Raw genomic sequence first — 17,212 nt, 5'->3', positions numbered from 1 at the left:
TATCTCTTTATCCCCCCAAAAAATTTATGACGTCATATCAAAATTTTGCTAAATAAATCCTACCTAAAATGTACAAAATATGATGAATCTATATTTGTAATTTATTACATTAATATTTTTTAGAATTGCTTATAGAGGTGACTCAAAAAAAATATGAATGAGGCAGTTTATTTTATTGTTTAAATCGAGAACGGCTTACTCCAGTTTCTCGAAAATTTCTAAATACTGTTATTATTAGCAGTGGCAGCTCGTGAGCTTTTGAAATGGGGTAATTATTAATTATTGAGTAAGTTTCCACCTTCCACCTAAGAACTAAAATTATGGTTAAGAAATTCATCTTGGGAGTAAAAGCCTCCTTCTATCAATGAAGTTCTTACTACCTTTTTAAAATTAACTAAAGGCAAATTCTTTATATGTTCTGGCAATTTATTAAAAAACTTTACACCATAGTAACTAGTGGCTTCTCTAGCTCTCTTCAGCCTATGATAATTGATGATGTATGCGTTCTTGTTGGGCGTGTTATATTGATGTTGTGCAGAGTTATAATTGAATTCATTTTCCTTAATGAACAGAACCGCAGCAAAAATATACATACATGGAACCGTCATTATTTGTAACCAATTAATAGACGAAATTGTGTGACGGAAATACAAAAATACATTCAATAAAAGTAAAAAAGTACTTGTCCACATACCTTTGGTTTTAAGTCATTACTGAGGAGACACACAAAACAAAACAATTTATTATTATTTTCACAACCGCAGATCCACAAAAATTTACCATACTTGTTATGTCTATTAAAATATCCATGAAAGTCTCTCGTTTTGTCATCAACACTTTTTTTATTAATAAATCGGGGATGGCTCTCTCTAAATTTTTCATTAAAATTTTACCATCGTAAGACAGAGGACAATTAAATATTCAACTGAATTCAATATTTTTATTTAAAATCAAACAATTTCACTCGCGCAGAATGAAAATGAAATCCCCCAACTGAGTTACTGGTAGTGGTCACTGTTCGAGCAGGACCCGATTCCAGTTAAATACAGCGACAAGACCCACGGTTTCCATGGCAACGGTGTAAACAAAACGTCTAAATGAGGCATGATTTAGTCTCCGCTTTTATCAGCACTTCAGCAACATATCATATATCCAAAACAACAACATCTTTAGATGTAAGTTTTGATACATTTTATACAAATGGAGCGAGATAAAAAAAATTAGTTTTGATAATTCTAACACAAATTTCCGGATAATTTTTTAAATATTGAAAATTTCTATTTCGCTATGTCCAGTGTATTTGTAGACGTTGTAATTTTGGAGGGGCACGTGGCCTCGTGCCCCTTGGGAGCAGTCGCCCCTGATTATTAGTTCAAGTTCATCACATGATTTTGTAAAGTAAAAACACATTTGAAAAATAGGCGTAGCACGCTTCTTTACATTTACTTTAACATTAACATTACATACATATGTTTATTCCAACTTAAAGTAGTTCTTATAAAAATATAAAATTCACAAAATAAAGTTTTATAATTTTTCTAAAACACTGGATTTGTGTCATTGTACTTCAAGAGCCAGGGAAATTCTGGCGAAGCAATCTTCGACCAATTTTTTTTTTCGCTCCAAAAGTTATACTCCTTGTATCTGTTCATATTTCCCAGTTGATATTGCGAGAGTTACAACAGTGTCAATGTCGACCTGACACTGTTGTAGCCTCTACATGCCGTTGTGAAGTGGAGCAACAAAAAAGCCTACAGACTTCATCAACATCGGATCGAATGCATGTGTTAATTAATAAGGTTAGAAAAAATAATGAAAAGAAACGCTTTTTTACACTAATACTGTTTTCGATGACGTTTTCAAAAGCATTTGAGCAAGAATTGAACATGACGTCACGGATGAGTGTCTCCAGGGTATTGATTCAGCGATCCTCCCTGGTTGTCCCGTCTCTTAATGTCGTTTGTTTGTTGACACTTTGATTCGGGGCGTCAAAGGCGGCTGTGACTCGCACTAGGGCGTCACTTCCGGTTCATCTCAAAACGATTTTTTACGGAATTCCGGAACTTATCAGTGTTACGAACACATCACAATATCATCGTTCCTAAACAAATAGGTATACAGCGAAATTTAGAAAATGGTTATAAATGCATGTGAATATGTGATTCGTAGGTACTTTCCGCGGTATTTTAACGCTCAATGGATGTCACAGTGCAACCGCAGCTTCGCTAAAACTTGCAACAAAGCCTCATTTGACATCATGTTACTTTTAAATATCAGCTATTGGTAGAACCTTGACCCAATCAGTGCTGAAAACTAACACACGATATGGATGTTTATCGAATTTCTGTGCCGGTTTTGATAAATATCTTAACAGTGGTTGGGATCAACGGGTGAAGCCTAACAAAAGAGGCTCCCACGTTGTAGACAGCCGGATCCTCAGCAAGACGGCTTTGTCAACGGATTCAACTCCATACTCGAGAAGTTCACTCAAATACCGTTTATGTACGATACGGCAGACAACTTTCGAACCTACACCATTATGCGATTTTAGACACAATAACTCCACAGGAGATCAATTTGTAAGTGGTTTATTTACAAATCTGCCGAAGAAATCGAAGCTGTTTTTTTGTGCGATCGACTCGCGATGCGGTGCCGGTTGCTTATTAAACTGAAATTTAATTGCCAATCTATATCGTTTAATTTAATTGAGAAGAAATTAGCTGAAATGAATTTTGTTTTAGCTTTAAAGGGATAGTAGCGGACGAAGCACTCGGGGAATGTATTTGCGTGCTACTCAGAGAACTGATTATTCTCCATTCTGCACAATCTACAGCGGATTCAGGACACCGCAAAATTCCACAAATTTAATATCTGCACTTTGGCACGAGTGGTTGGCCGGCTCGGGTCTAAACACCAGCGGATTTAATCTTTTAAAAGACGCAAAAGATATTTTTTCAACAAATATTCCGTCGTTGAAGTAATTAAAAAGTATTACTGTAGCACTGTCAAAAATTACTTTTTTATGTACCTATTTATTTGTTTGTCAAAATACAACCTTTTTAATAATCACTTTCTCAATGCAGATTTTGCGTTTCGTCTCATCGCAGTGAAAATGACGAAAGTGTTGATGCCATTTAAGCAGCACAGAGTCTGCTCTTATCTGCAATTTAACAGTTCACCTCTTTTTATAACTTTACTTATATTTATGAGTAGTCCTAAAAAATAAATTTGATTAATCACATGTTTTAATTTATCAACGTATAACTCTTTTAAAAGTTTGCAAACATTAATTTATTAATTGGTAATTACCGAAAATTAAAGAAAATTTATTTTTGTCATCTTAAAAATGTTGCTCGCTGAAAAATGTGGCTTTATTTATTTTTCAGAAATAGGCGTTCAAATGAACACACATGATATCCAAAAAAATTAATTGAAAGTTATTTTAACAGAACTTTTCTCGGTTCTGAAGTACAGTCCAACAAATAGTGCTTCTCTTGTTCATGACAACCTCTATGGAGTAAAAACAATATAGAAGATACTAGTCACAGAGTAATAGAAAAAAAAGAAGGTTTCACCTTCTTAAAAAAAGACAGTTGGGAGGCCTGAAAAGATTTCACATTCTTAAAAAAGAGATATTTGGGGCCCCCGAGAAGGTATCACATTCTTAAAAAAAGACAGTTGGGACCCCCGAGAAGGTTTCACATTTAAAAAAAAAAACATTTGGCGCCCCCGAGATGATTTTACATTTTTAAAAGACACAGTTGGGACCCCCGAGAAGGTTTCACATAAAAAAAGACATTTGGCGCCCCCAAGAAAGTTATACATTTTTAAAAAAGAGAGTTGGAAGCCCCGAGAAGGTTTTACATTTTTAAAGAAGACAGTTGGGACCCCCGCGAAGGTTTCACATTCTAAAAAAACATCTGGGGCCCCTGAAAAAGTTTTACATTTTTAAAGAAGACAATTAGGCCCCCCGAGAAGGTTTCACATAAAAAAAAGACAGTTGCGTTCCCGAGAAGGTTTCACATTCTAAAAAAGAAATTTGGCGCCACCGAGTAGGTTTTACATTTTTAAAAAAGACAGTTGGGACCCCCGAAAAGGTTTCACATTAAAAAAGACATGTGGCGCCCCCTAGAAGGTTTTACATTTTTAAAAAAGATAGTTGGAACCCCCGAGAAGGGTTTCACATTAAAAAAAAAACATTTGGCACCCTCGAGAAGGTTTTACATTTTTAAATGAAGAGGGACGTATTCTCAGCTTTTAATAATAATATTAATAAGAAAAGGTTTATTGGTATTTTACACTACAGAACAGAGTGCATACATAAGTCGGGTACCTATCGATTTATTACAATAAACAAAAGAATACATGAAATATATACACCACAGAAGCAAAATATTCTTCAGTTGTATAAAAACATTTCCGCAGGAAAATGTCTTTGATTGCTTTTTTAAAGCATTTAAATAGCAGTACTTTAATTGGGAATGGTAGAGTATTAAAAAGTTTAATATTTATGTAATTAAATGACTTTTGGCTTCGATATACCTATGCGATGAAATTGTAGATGGAATTCGTTGCAGTGACGCGTTGTACGATATAGCCATGTTTAACTGAGTTTTTTTAAAAAAGAATCTGCGTTTTCTTTCACGTGTAATGTTTTGTACATACAGAGGGTTGGTAGAGAAAAAATACCAAATTTTTGAAAAATGGGTTACAACTATCATATGTTTTACTGTTGTTAATGAATCTTATTGCACTTTTTTGAATTTTAAATATTCTTACACTCTGGCTTGATGACCCCCATAAAATGAAACCATATGACAATAGACTTTCAAAATTTGAATAGGAAAAGGTGATTACGGTCTCGTGGTTGCAAAATAATTTCAACTAACGTATCTGATATACAACTTTATTCAATCTTAGAGCCAAGTTTTCTATCTGATCTTGCCACATTAGCTTGTTGTCCACATTAAGTCCTACTAGTTTCACAGAATTTGTGACAACTTCGTTAATTGTGGTGAATCGTAAATGTTGTGTCTTATTGCCATTCACAATTCACTTATTTGTTGACCATTAGCTTTTAACCGACTCTGAACTTTTTGTATCTCCTGCAAATAAAATTTGGCGATCACTTTTCTAGAAAGTGGGGTGATTTCATAAAAAAAAATTGTTATGACATCATAAACATAGATAATACACAATGAGAGAGAAAAAGAAAAAAAAGAAAAAAAACGAAAGGCCAAGTTTGGAAACGAACGCACAACGCCCGGTCCGCATTCCTGACTCGTAACCACTAGATCACCACCGGGATCTCTTAACGCTAATGGTAAACTGTTATTATACCTTGCATTATGTTTTTGCAAAAATTTGGACGGTTAGGGAAAAACTCAAAGCGGATTCGTACATCACACTTGTAGGACTATATTGTTGTATAAATCAAATAAACATATTATAATAATATTCTTTGAAATAACGTCATCAAATTATTGGTGGGGATGATTAGCAAAATTTTACCACATACATGATATTTCTGTATATATGTATATTATACAAAATTTGACAATAATCGGTCCAGCAGTTTCGGAGATTACGTGTCTAATAAAAATGGATACAAACACCAGACAGACAGACGGAAACAGAAGACTACTGTTTTTGTGCTGTAAGGGTCATGAAACGTCGAGAAAATATAAAAAGGGCCATTTGTCCGATGGACTCGATTACTATACTTCCTTAGCTTACGCTCGGGAATAAAAATGTATCTATGAATAGATTTTCTTTATCGATTATCTATCTACAATATTACTAAGTATTATTTGTCTCATCTAATTTGCTTGAAATTCTAGAACACAATAACATAATGAGTACTATGTACTATGACATTGTATATCAAAGTTATTGTATTTATCCGCACCAAAACGTAAACGCTGTCTGTGAGAAGATTAATATAAAAACTTTTGTTAAAAATAAATTTGTTGTCATAAGTAAAACTGATTTCACGTGTGGCAGGCAAAATGTATGTAAATAAAAGTATATATATTTTCACTACAAAAAGTTCTCCTTAGTGTTAACATTTATTAACGAAGTAAGTATATATTTTTTGTATGAATACTTATTCTTGAACTTCATTTATTACAACAAAATTTGCTAACAACATCTTCAAATTTTGTCAAGTAAATTCTATGTAAAATGTACAAAATAGCAGGTATCCATATTTGTGATTTATTGATATAAGTAATTTTAATTGTGCCTGTACATGTAGATTTTGGGAAAATATTCGAAATTGTACAACAAAATTTTATGGTTTAGCTTTGTACAGCCTTTAGGTCATAATTATCATGCTAAACCGCTAATCACAATTCATACTTTACCTGTTTCAAAAATTTGATTGATGTATGTTAATTTTGTTTGACGTTTATAGAGCGGAATGGTCGTTTATTTATAGGTTAACAATGTATCTATATTATTTTAATGGTAACATTGGTAACTGTACTATGCCGGTTACCGTAAACAATATCAAATTTCTAAAAACAAACTTTAGATACAGTGTCTTACAATTTATTAAATTTTATTGATTTTAAATTCGTAATAATTAAAAGACAACGATTAAACTTTATGTACCTATTCATCCCACTAATAACTGTTATTATTTATATTATTATTACTATTATTGGTTGTATCAAATTACGAAATAAACTTCAATAAATGCATTTAAAAAGACAAAATTTGAAGCATTTTTACTTCCCAAGCGTAAGCTAAGGGAGTATTGTATACATCGTTCACTGTAAGATCAACACAGCTGTAAATCTGAGTAAAAGCACAAAATCAGTCGGGCCAAGTCCACTTTCCAATTGTCCGTCATCGTTTCTCTGTCATAGTGAATTTTTCTAACTGCGTAAAAGTACCTGTTTAAATTAGTGCCTCATAGATTCATTCGCATTCGTGCTAACGTGTTGACCGGTTCACTTAAGTTTATGTTACCCTAAAACATAAATTTAAAAAACCACCCCCTTCTGAAGTGTGCATGTTACGTTACTGACTGACAGTCCGTTGTCAGATTCTAATGATTCACCATCTTGAATTTAAAATAGCCCATCTTTAATCGAGTCCATCGGCTGACTCGATACTTTTATGTTTTCTCGACCTTTCATGACTCCTAGAGTACGAAGAAATAGGTTTCCCGTTTCGATCTGTCTGTCTGTCTGTTCGCCGTCTGTGTTCTAGAGATTCTCATATAAAAAGAAAATTCCCAAATTGCGGGAAAAGCTGGATATGTTTTGTTGTATTTCAGGGGCGAAGAAAGTTGTGTCGAAGTAACTTTCGAACAATTTTTTTTAATAAAAAATATTTCTGTGGCTACATTTCGGTAAAACAAAAAAAAAAACAAAAATAATAATTTCAAGAGTTCTACCTAGGATTAAACTTTTTTGGCTGTCCATAATTTCTGAAAAGCTAAATACCCCTCGATAAAACTAGGGATAATTCTAAATTTTATCACGTATAAAAGGATGTTTAAAATGAAACGTTGTGCTAATACACAGTACAGAAATAAACTTTATCCAAAAACAACAGTCTTGTACGTACAACTTTCAATAAATAAAGTTCATTGAAAAAAGTGTATCAAATTTACTGATATATCTGAATATACGACGCACTAAATGGTGAATAAATGGAAGAGGAAACAGTCGAAGAAAAAGGTATGGCTTGCAGACGAGCAGGTGTTACAGCCATCAAATTAGATTTAGGCACTGCTAATAAAGCAGCACTTCTAGGAACAGTGTAAACAATATTTTGGTTCTGTGGTAAAACTACATAAAACTGCCCTCCTTGAGGCTGTTCCAATTTTTCTTTCTCTTTCTCAGGAGCAGCTTCTAAGTTTTCTGCCTGTTGTGATAAATAACTTTCGGTAGTTGCATCAGTTGTTGTGGGCTGTTCCGTAGTGGTAGTTTCCACTTCTGGTGGTGATGGTGGGCCATATGAAGGGGCAGGTGTTGGTAATGGTGTTGCTCTAAGTGGCAAATTTAGCTGTTGGCCTGATGGTGTCCATCCTGCTGCTACGTAGGGAGCAGATTTTTTAACGATTTCTATTCTTTGTCTAGGAATGTCAGCAGTTACCATAGAAACGATGACTATGATGAAGGCTACAGTAAACTGAAAATTTTCTTATTAGAACTTGTGGTGGTAATGTGTATTGACCTACGTCTATGATTGTGTAAATATCCCACTTATCAGCGTCTAATACAATATTTTTTTCAGTCGACATTGTCTGATTAAATATAGGGTTAAAGAGGGAATGGTCTTTATATTAGTTGAACTTACCTTCATTTTTGGTTTGCGGTTTTGACTAGGTTAGAGCGAACAATTAACTGGCGCTTATCACGGGAATCTAATCGTATTTATAGTGTAGAGCGGTGATGTTAAGAACGTGACTTGTTTATTGCTGGTAGATTTATACTAAATTTAATTATCGGGAGATGTAATTAAGTATTCTGGAGGAACTACACCATTGACCCATAATGTGTACGGTGTCATGGCACAAAGAGCAGACTTGTTAAGGTGTATTTATTGTGAAAACATGCAAGTCCATGAAATATGTTTATTTTAATAATAGCAAATTCGGCATCAAAACGTCGTTGTAAAAAACGCAAAGAATGCACAGCATTTCAAAATTAGAAATAAACCATCATAAAACTTGATGAAATTCCGTCTTACGGATGTACCGAATTTTAAAAATGGCCGGTAAATGAATAATCTATTATGCTATACTACCTATATGTTTCACAAAAATTATCCCCAGTTGTTACTGAAAAAATGAGAAAGATGAGAAATGTAGACAACAAGTAAAATTACATAATATAAGTATGAAAAAACGAGGGTTCTGACGGAAAAAATGACACCGTGATTTTTTACATAAATGATTTTAATGTTTTTCCCAATACCTATGCGTTACGTCCTGTCAAATTTCAGTTTAGTTGACGCAAAAGACGCTACAAATATAATTTATTAAAAAATATGCCATTTTTACTTCCTGAAGGTAAGCTAAGAAAGTAGTACATACTCGACTCCATGTTTTCCATTAATTTCCATGCTTCTAGAGCGGGTTTTACAATTTCGACTCGCACATTTTTTAGGTTTATTTTTAATTACTTTCAACATTTATTCAAATCAATTATTTTCAGATTTTGTCTGTTATGTAGTTGTTACTAAACCCTCAGTAACTAGCTAAATAAATAACTACCCATTTCCTGTTTATTAAAAACCATACATTCGAACAGCATAAACCGAGTGCCGACTCGAATTACCTCCAACAGGTATACCCATGTCATGTCGGCTTCCTGCTCACAGAAAGAACAACAAATATTGGATAACTGTTAGTCCACGTTCGCTTCATATATTTTTAACTACTTAAGTCGTTCGTGGTTAACAGTTGTCTTGTTAATCCCCTCTTTCACTAGTTCGGCCAGCTTTATGCTGTAGATTACCTGTTAATATTACAAAGCTCTGCCGAAGCCCAGGAGCTACCAGAAGCTTATCGAATTTGCATCGGTTAGTCCAAAGATTACCGAAATGATTTTTTTTTCCAAGAATTGGAAATATTTAACCTTGCCACAATTACAGAAAAAGTGAGAGTTTATTGGTTAAATTGTCGTTTAACGAGCAAATGCACCTCGCTGATTACATGACAGGAATAATAAAGATGTCACGTATAATTGCGTGGCGGTTTGGAGTACGTGCTGGGGACGGCCGTCCTTAGGTGGCAACCGCCGCAAATAAACACGAACACGGTTCTAGGTCAAGGCTTGTTAAGCACTCACCCTCTGGAACGTCGCCCAAGAGACCGCCTGCAAATGGTTCATTATTACTACATTATTGACAAGAGCAAAACACATTTTTTGTCTGCCTAAAAGGTTATGCAGATTTCTGTCTACTGATGTACCAGAAAAATTTTTTGTTAAACACCAGATAAAGACCAACGACGATATTCACCACATTTATACCGCTGAAAATGCAACTGATTTCTATACTATAAGGGTCTTCAAAGTTTCAAATTCTGTTCCGGGCAAATTGTTTCAGAATAAATACCTCAGTTTTTTAACTTTACAAAGTAATATAACGTAAGTATGAACGTAGTCAAAAAAGGTAGATAGTTATAAGAAAGCAACTGTCGACTGTATCACGTTAAAGTACGGCGAAAGTTAACATCAATATTTGATAAAAATCCAAACACAAAGGCATTCCAAAAACCCACTTACGTACATTTTATGATCTGTAAAAGTTAGAAAAACTCCATGGACATTGTGAGCTTTATATTTTACCACAAGGTGTCAATTATTTTTTAACAAAATAATAAATTATTCAAATATGCTTTGGAAATAATAAAATAGAATGCTAGAGAATTAAACTAAGATTGTCTTTGGGATGAAGTTATTCAGCGACTTTTTAACTTTTAATTAGATTATTTATATAATTTATAGACTGAATAGTGTTTTAGAAATGCAATAACTAATAAAAAAATAGTTTAAATTTATTTAGACACAACTTTCCTCACCCCTGAAATGCAGGCGAACACATAGGTACAACTTCTTCGAAAAATTATATAATTTAATTTTGTGAATTATATTTTTTTAAGATAACTCCTATTAATAAAATATAGCTATTTGTGGATTGTTTAAATACAAGTAAAGAAGCATGCTGTACGTATATTTCAAATGAGTTTTTCCGTAACAAATTTTGTGATGACGTCATCAACATTTTAGTAAGTACACGTATATCAGTTTGATAGGTACAGTATAATAGTAATAATAGCATAATGTATTTCCAAATTTTCGGAAAAGTGGAGTGATATAATAAATAAAATAAACTGGCTCATTCATTAATTTTTTTGAGTCACCACAAAAATCGACACAGACGGCAAACAGACAGACAGATGGAAACGGGGGATCTATATTTTCGGACTCTAGAGGTCATGACACATGAAAGCAGCCAATCGCCCTATGAACTCGATTACAATGCTTCCTTAACTTACGATCGGGAAGTAAAACCTTCTAAAGACGAAAAATTAACCAAACGTATAAACGTATATTAATTTACACATGTTATATAAGATTTGCTTGGCACAGTTTTGAAGTAATCTCCACAAGATAATCCCAAAATATGTGCAAAATTTCAAGGTAATTGGTTACTAAAAATCAACTACATACCTTGAAAATTTAGAATACCAACTTCCTCACAGGAATTGTAAATGTGCACTTATGATTTATTTTCAAAAACACACACAACAATCCAAGATTGGTCAAAAGTTATTTCGACAGAACATCCCTCGTCCCTGAAGTATAGTGAACCAAGAGTTATAAGGTTATATGGCCATCATAAAATCATCCCATTGTGTCGAAGTTAAGTTGTTTACAATAGAAAAGGTTTTAGGGTCGTAAATAACGTGTCCACTGCAGCTCGACCGGCTCGTGTGGTTTCGTTCAGGGACGGCTTTCACTAAATATGAAAATCCACCACTCCACTATTTCTTTACTACCTGCAGCCGCTGAGGGTTCCGAAATAATCACTCGCTTTGAAAGCCGGCCCTATTAAATATGAGCAAGAAATGTTTAGAAGATGATTTATTGCCAACCGGTAAGCTTAGTGCGAACCACACAAAGGGGGTATTTATTTGCGGTCAACTACTTTTATGATGGCCATATAACCTTATAGGTCTTGGTTCACTATACAAAAAAACATATGCAGCTTTTTTGAAAAATTATAAGATTTGATTTTGCGAATTTTATTTTTTATGAGAACCCCTATAAAGTTAAAATAAGAAATAATCAATGAATTACAAGTATACACTCATCATTTTTTACAATACTAAAAGTTTAAAATGTCTGGAAAATTTTAAAGCAATTGGTTTTGAAGAGTTAAAATCAAATTCCAAAATATTATTATACAATTTTGACTTTTTTCCAAAAATCTGGATGTCTCGGGTAAAAACTCAACACGAATTCATAAACTGCCCGTGTAGGACTATGTTATTTACACAAATTAAAACTCATTTACTGTATATACAATTTTGAGCTGACGTCATCACATTGTTGGTGGAGATAATTAATCAGACAAAGTCTGGTTATCGTTTTACCATTTACATGATATTCGTAATACACATATAAAATCAATCGGTCTGGTAGTGTCGGAGATTATCAGTCTAACAAAAATCGAGCCAGACTCACACCTCCCGAAAAATGTTGATGACGTCATCACAAAACTCTACACGTAGCACGTTTTATATTTACTTGAGATTTACATACATATCTTTATTTTAACTTATAGAGGTTCTCATAAAAAAAATCGCAAAATCAAATTTTGTAATTTATCGGAAAAACTGGATAGGTTTTATTGTACTTCAGGGGCGAGAAAAGTTGTGTCGAAATAACATTGGATCGATTTTTGTCATAGCAATAAATTATTGTAACAATGGTTTAAAATTACTTTTTCTACTCCCACTATTGTAAATAGCTAATTTTGTACAATCTAGTCACTGTGTAAATGATTCTTTACGCACAGTTGTGTGTAATGGCTGTGTGTAAGGAATAGGGAACTATTTGTTTTACTAAAAATATGTTGGCAGTACAACTCACCTTCTTATACCATTTACAGTGATAATATGAAAATGTTTTTTATTTTCAAGATAAATCTAGTTAAGAATTATATTCTACATATACTATCCTTCTTTTTTGTAATAAATTAATCCTTTATTTATCTGCAAATAGGAACTTTTTTCTTTAGTATATGCGTAGTGGCAGGCATGCACGTTTGACTTTTGTTGACAAAATACAAAATTTATGTCAGAGAAAAGTCTAAAGAAGGTATTTTGTGGATTGTGAGTTTCTCTATTACTACAACAACATAATTTCATCTGAATCAGATTCCGAGATTGTTTGTACACCACCAAATATTGTCGACAAAGCTAATGATAATGACTTAATGAGGCGACAGATTACCTTGTGGCAGCAAAATCTAAAAAGCGATATGAAATAATCTCTACAAATTTTATGGACTGGAGATTAAAGAACAAACTGAAATCGTTTTCTGAGAATGTTGCTGTCTCGCTTATTTTGGCGAAATTTCGAAACAGTTCAAAGCATCGTCCTTATGGACTATTTATTCAATGTTGCGTAGTATGTTAATTATTATGATAAAATGGAATACATTTTTTGTTAAAATGTGCTTTTTTTGGTGGTCGTAGAAAAAGTATAGTACATAACTCGAATGCAAACGCCTATTCCGCACTCGTTAAATTACTGCACTCGCCCCTACGGGGCTCGTGCGCAATTTTTAAACTCGTGCGTAATAGGCTGTTTACTATTCTCGTTATGTAATATACTATTAAATGCAAAGGAACTTTAAGGTTGATTATGAAAAAGTGATATATTTAATAATACCATTTACAAAATAATTTCACAAGATTTTAGGCCTACTGCTTTTTAAAATGCAGGCTGTTTTTTCTATAACGCAAATAAAACATAATCTTTTGAAAGTAAAAATTCTATATTTATTTTCAGATTTATGCGAACGATAGGTTGACTTGAATGCACTTGAATAAGCAAAAAAGGGAAGTGTGAAAGCCTCGAATCTTCAGTATTCCCATATGTAACCTAAAAAGATGAAGTAAAGTTATTTAGATGTAGTCACAATACTGTATGCTCAAATTTTCGATAAAATAGCGTGAGTCGTATAAGTAATTCGAAAAACTATGAATGCATTAATAAATCACAAGTATAGAGTGATAATATTTTGTATACTTTACATACGATTTATTCGTCAACATTTTTAAATGACATCATTATTTTTTTTTTTTTTTTGGATGGGGAGGACGGATAAATTTTGATTAACGATTTACCATGCTCATGATAACTTAAAAACGTTTGCACAATTTCAGAGCACTTAGTTTTGCAGTTTCAAGGTTATATTGCAAAATGTTGTTATACATTTTTTTTTTTAATCTGGATGTCTAGGGTAAAAAACACGAATTCATAAACCACAAGTACAAGTGTCTGTAATTTTATAAAATTTAAATAACATTTACTATTATAAATTTTGGAAATGACGTCATCCCACTATTGGAAGAAATGATCAAACAAATTTTGGTGCGTTTTACCAACTACATGATATTCCTAATACATATACATTTAAAATTTGACAACAGTCAGTCAAGTAGTTTCGGAGATTATTTGCCTAATAAAAATCGACATAGATGACAGACGACAGACGATAAAAGACATATGACAGAGGACAGACAACAGACAGACGAAAGGGCGAGACCTACTTTTTCGTATTCTTGGAGTCATGAAACGTCGAGCAAAAAAGAAAAATCCATGCAATAAGATCCATTCGTCAGATGGATCTTATTACAATACTCCCTTAACTTACACTCGGAAAGTAAAATTAATTTTTTTATACAGAAACACTATATGAAAATGGGAATAAGAGAGTTATACAATTTCTCGAAAATGGACTAATTTTGGTAAGTTTGTAAGATCGTTATTATGGCAAAAAAATCATAGGCACTTAATATTGCATTATAATTTATTTATGTTCTAATATGTACCCATCCAATTGTGTCCACACATTATCAATTTTTAGTACGAACTCTGTGACACATTGGAGGTATTAAGTACGACTTTCATACCACAGGAATCAAAATAAAATTAATATACCAGAAAAATGTAAATCTAACGGACAGTATTTTACTTAGCTTTAAGCCATCTCATCTGCTTCTCGCTGCTCCAATTTTCGATGTTCTTTGGCCTTCAACAATCGAAAAGCTCTCAGATTTAGCCAGTAAATATTTACAGCGATAAAGAGATGATTGTTTTCTTCAAGTTCCGGCGGCGAAGAGACTCTGTCTCTGTCTGCTGCCTGTCTCCTCTTATCTATGGGTATCAGATACATGCATGTTACTCTGACGGTGGCTGTGTAGCGGGAGCCCTTCTTTTGTCCTGATATTGAAATGGAATCATTTGAGTGTGAGTAATTTGCTTTGGTAGTGTGCCGTTGCCGTTGCCGTACCCCTGCTGCTGCTCACCCGACTCCCTCCTCAGACCTGACAACTTATTATTATTAGCGACGACTTCTTCACGTGTAGACCTGATGGTTTCCGACCATTAAAAAGTTATCTCTGTATCAGGACAACAACGATAACTTTAAACGTGTTACAAAAGAGGTAATTTAAATTTTCGGGCAAAGATACTTTCGATAAAAAGTAATCAATAGGCTTGATGACGATATTTCTAAAACTGGCTTCACCGTTTATGATGTTTTATATTTTCTATTATACAGTATCTACAAATGACTGTGTTATCAAAGCAGGTTTGATTGGAATAGGATAAAGAGACAAGTTAAAAAAATAAATAGTGTTATTAGATGACAAGATTTGCAGATATTTAAAACGAAATGAGAAAACGTCGACTACACTGTTCCGTCGCATATGCTAAATAAATAAAATTAATACCTGCTAATGTCATTGCGCTATATTTATGTCTAAAGCTGATTCATAAGTACATTTTTTAATGTACGCGTCAATGCACAATAATTTATTTGAAAATCCCCTATTAAACGGCCACCTTTTTCAATTATATTCACAATCTAGCCGCTCTCGCTTCACTGCGCAAACCTAAAACAGTTTTTCTACCAACTTAAGGGACATGTGTTCACTACCGAACGTGTACTATTCGGAACATTTCTCTTGTTATGGCATTAATAACGATTTCTCTGTGAAATTTGGGTATGTTTACATGTATTTTTCCCTATTGAAACGTCGGATTACAAGCGGAACAACAGGACCCTCCATTTCAGAAAAAAGTTTGAGAATCTAGGATAGTTCAAGAAAATAAGGGCTACTGGACAAGTCTTAGTTTAATTGTTCTATTTATTGTCACGTTAGTAAATAATCATTTGAGAGAGGATGATAACTTTAATTTTCTGTTCCTGCATCTAATTAGAGTGATTTTAGTGAATATTTACTTCGTTTCACATTTTTTCGCCGTTTCAAAGCTGTTTGTTTTGCCCTGTCTACTTAAGTGTCTGTATCTGATATTTGTCGACTGTTAAAAACTTATTACAAGTTAATCAATTTTCGAATCTTTAGAAACGATTACCCTGCAATTTTGAACTCACTTTAACTTTATCATCAAAATGACAAAACACAACTGATTAGAGCGTTTCCTATAAAAAATTGATGACGTCACATCAAAATTTTCTTCAGTAAATTTCATGTGGAATCTGAACCGTGACGTGCTCCTTTGACCATAGTTTCATAAAGATTAATTTAACATATTTTTTTAATAGCACTAACGCACCAGCTTTTTTAATCAAAATATATACATAGGTATAAGATACTCTAGACATACATATCAAACTTCAAAATAATCAAACAGCAGAGACCGAAAGGCAAGGGGAAACCTGCTCCTTTGTATTTTGGAGCAGTGCAACGCTAAGAAAATATCATTTCTCCAAGTGATTCTATTATAAACTCCTGGAGTTCGGCTGGAAAGTAAAAATGTTTTTACATAGTTTTTTTAATGTAATTTTCGAATTTTTTTAAATGACTAAATCCAAATAGCTTGATCAGAAGTTTTTTAATTTTGTACGATTGTGTTGTTAAATAAAGAAATGTAGTAATTATGTATTTTTTAATATTAGTTAAAAAGAATTATGAATCATGTACATCTAGGTGGAGAAAAAAAGTGTGAAGCCAGTTTCATAGCCAACAAACTCTATAAACAGATAGATAACAATATTACTAGATACTTCATCTACAAATTATGTTTGTTTTTTTTTTTTAAATTACATGTCATTATCGTTTTATTTACAGCATAATCCAAAGATACTATACCTACTTTTTACTTCCTGAGCGTAAGCGAAGAAGTATTGTAATTTTATGTTTTCTTGACGTTTCATGACCCTTAAAATACGAAAAATGTAGTATCCCGTTTCCGACTGTCTGTCGTCTGTCGTTTGTGTGGATTTTTGTTGGACAGATAATCGCCGAAACTACTCGACCGATTGTTTGATTGTTATCAAATTTAAGATGTCTATTAGATGTTAGACAATAATATAATAATATCTATATTATTTTTACTGTATAAAGGTCATCACAAAAAAGTAAAGTTTTGCAAAAACGAATATTATAATTGTTCAAAAAAGCGGGATTAGTTGTACTATACTTTTG

The 17,212-nt window shown here is 33.1% G+C and overlaps 2 protein-coding genes across 4 annotated transcripts in view; one reads left to right on the top strand and one right to left on the bottom strand.

Moving 5' to 3' along the window:
* LOC135131939 (paired box protein Pax-6-like) overlaps positions 1 to 17,212 on the top strand; it is an 84,719-nt gene that overhangs the window by 51,605 nt on the left and 15,902 nt on the right. The gene's annotated exons all lie outside the window — the stretch shown is intronic.
* On the bottom strand, positions 7,412 to 8,354 carry LOC135131959 (uncharacterized). Its single transcript, XM_064059842.1, has 2 exons — positions 8,314 to 8,354; positions 7,412 to 8,145 (listed from the first exon to the last, which is right to left on the bottom strand). The coding sequence occupies exons 1-2, from the start codon at positions 8,317 to 8,319 to the stop codon at positions 7,621 to 7,623; spliced, it is 531 nt and encodes a 176-aa protein (XP_063915912.1). The 5' UTR covers positions 8,320 to 8,354; the 3' UTR covers positions 7,412 to 7,620.

The sequence above is a fragment of the Zophobas morio genome, unplaced genomic scaffold (assembly GCF_036711695.1).
Source record: "Zophobas morio isolate AGI-343-1 ecotype UQ-CSIRO unplaced genomic scaffold, CSIRO_AGI_Zmor_V1 ptg000002l, whole genome shotgun sequence".
NCBI lineage: Eukaryota > Metazoa > Arthropoda > Insecta > Coleoptera > Tenebrionidae > Zophobas > Zophobas morio.
The sequence above is the reverse complement of the archived record's forward strand: the minus strand, read 5'-3'. Positions and strand labels throughout refer to the sequence as shown.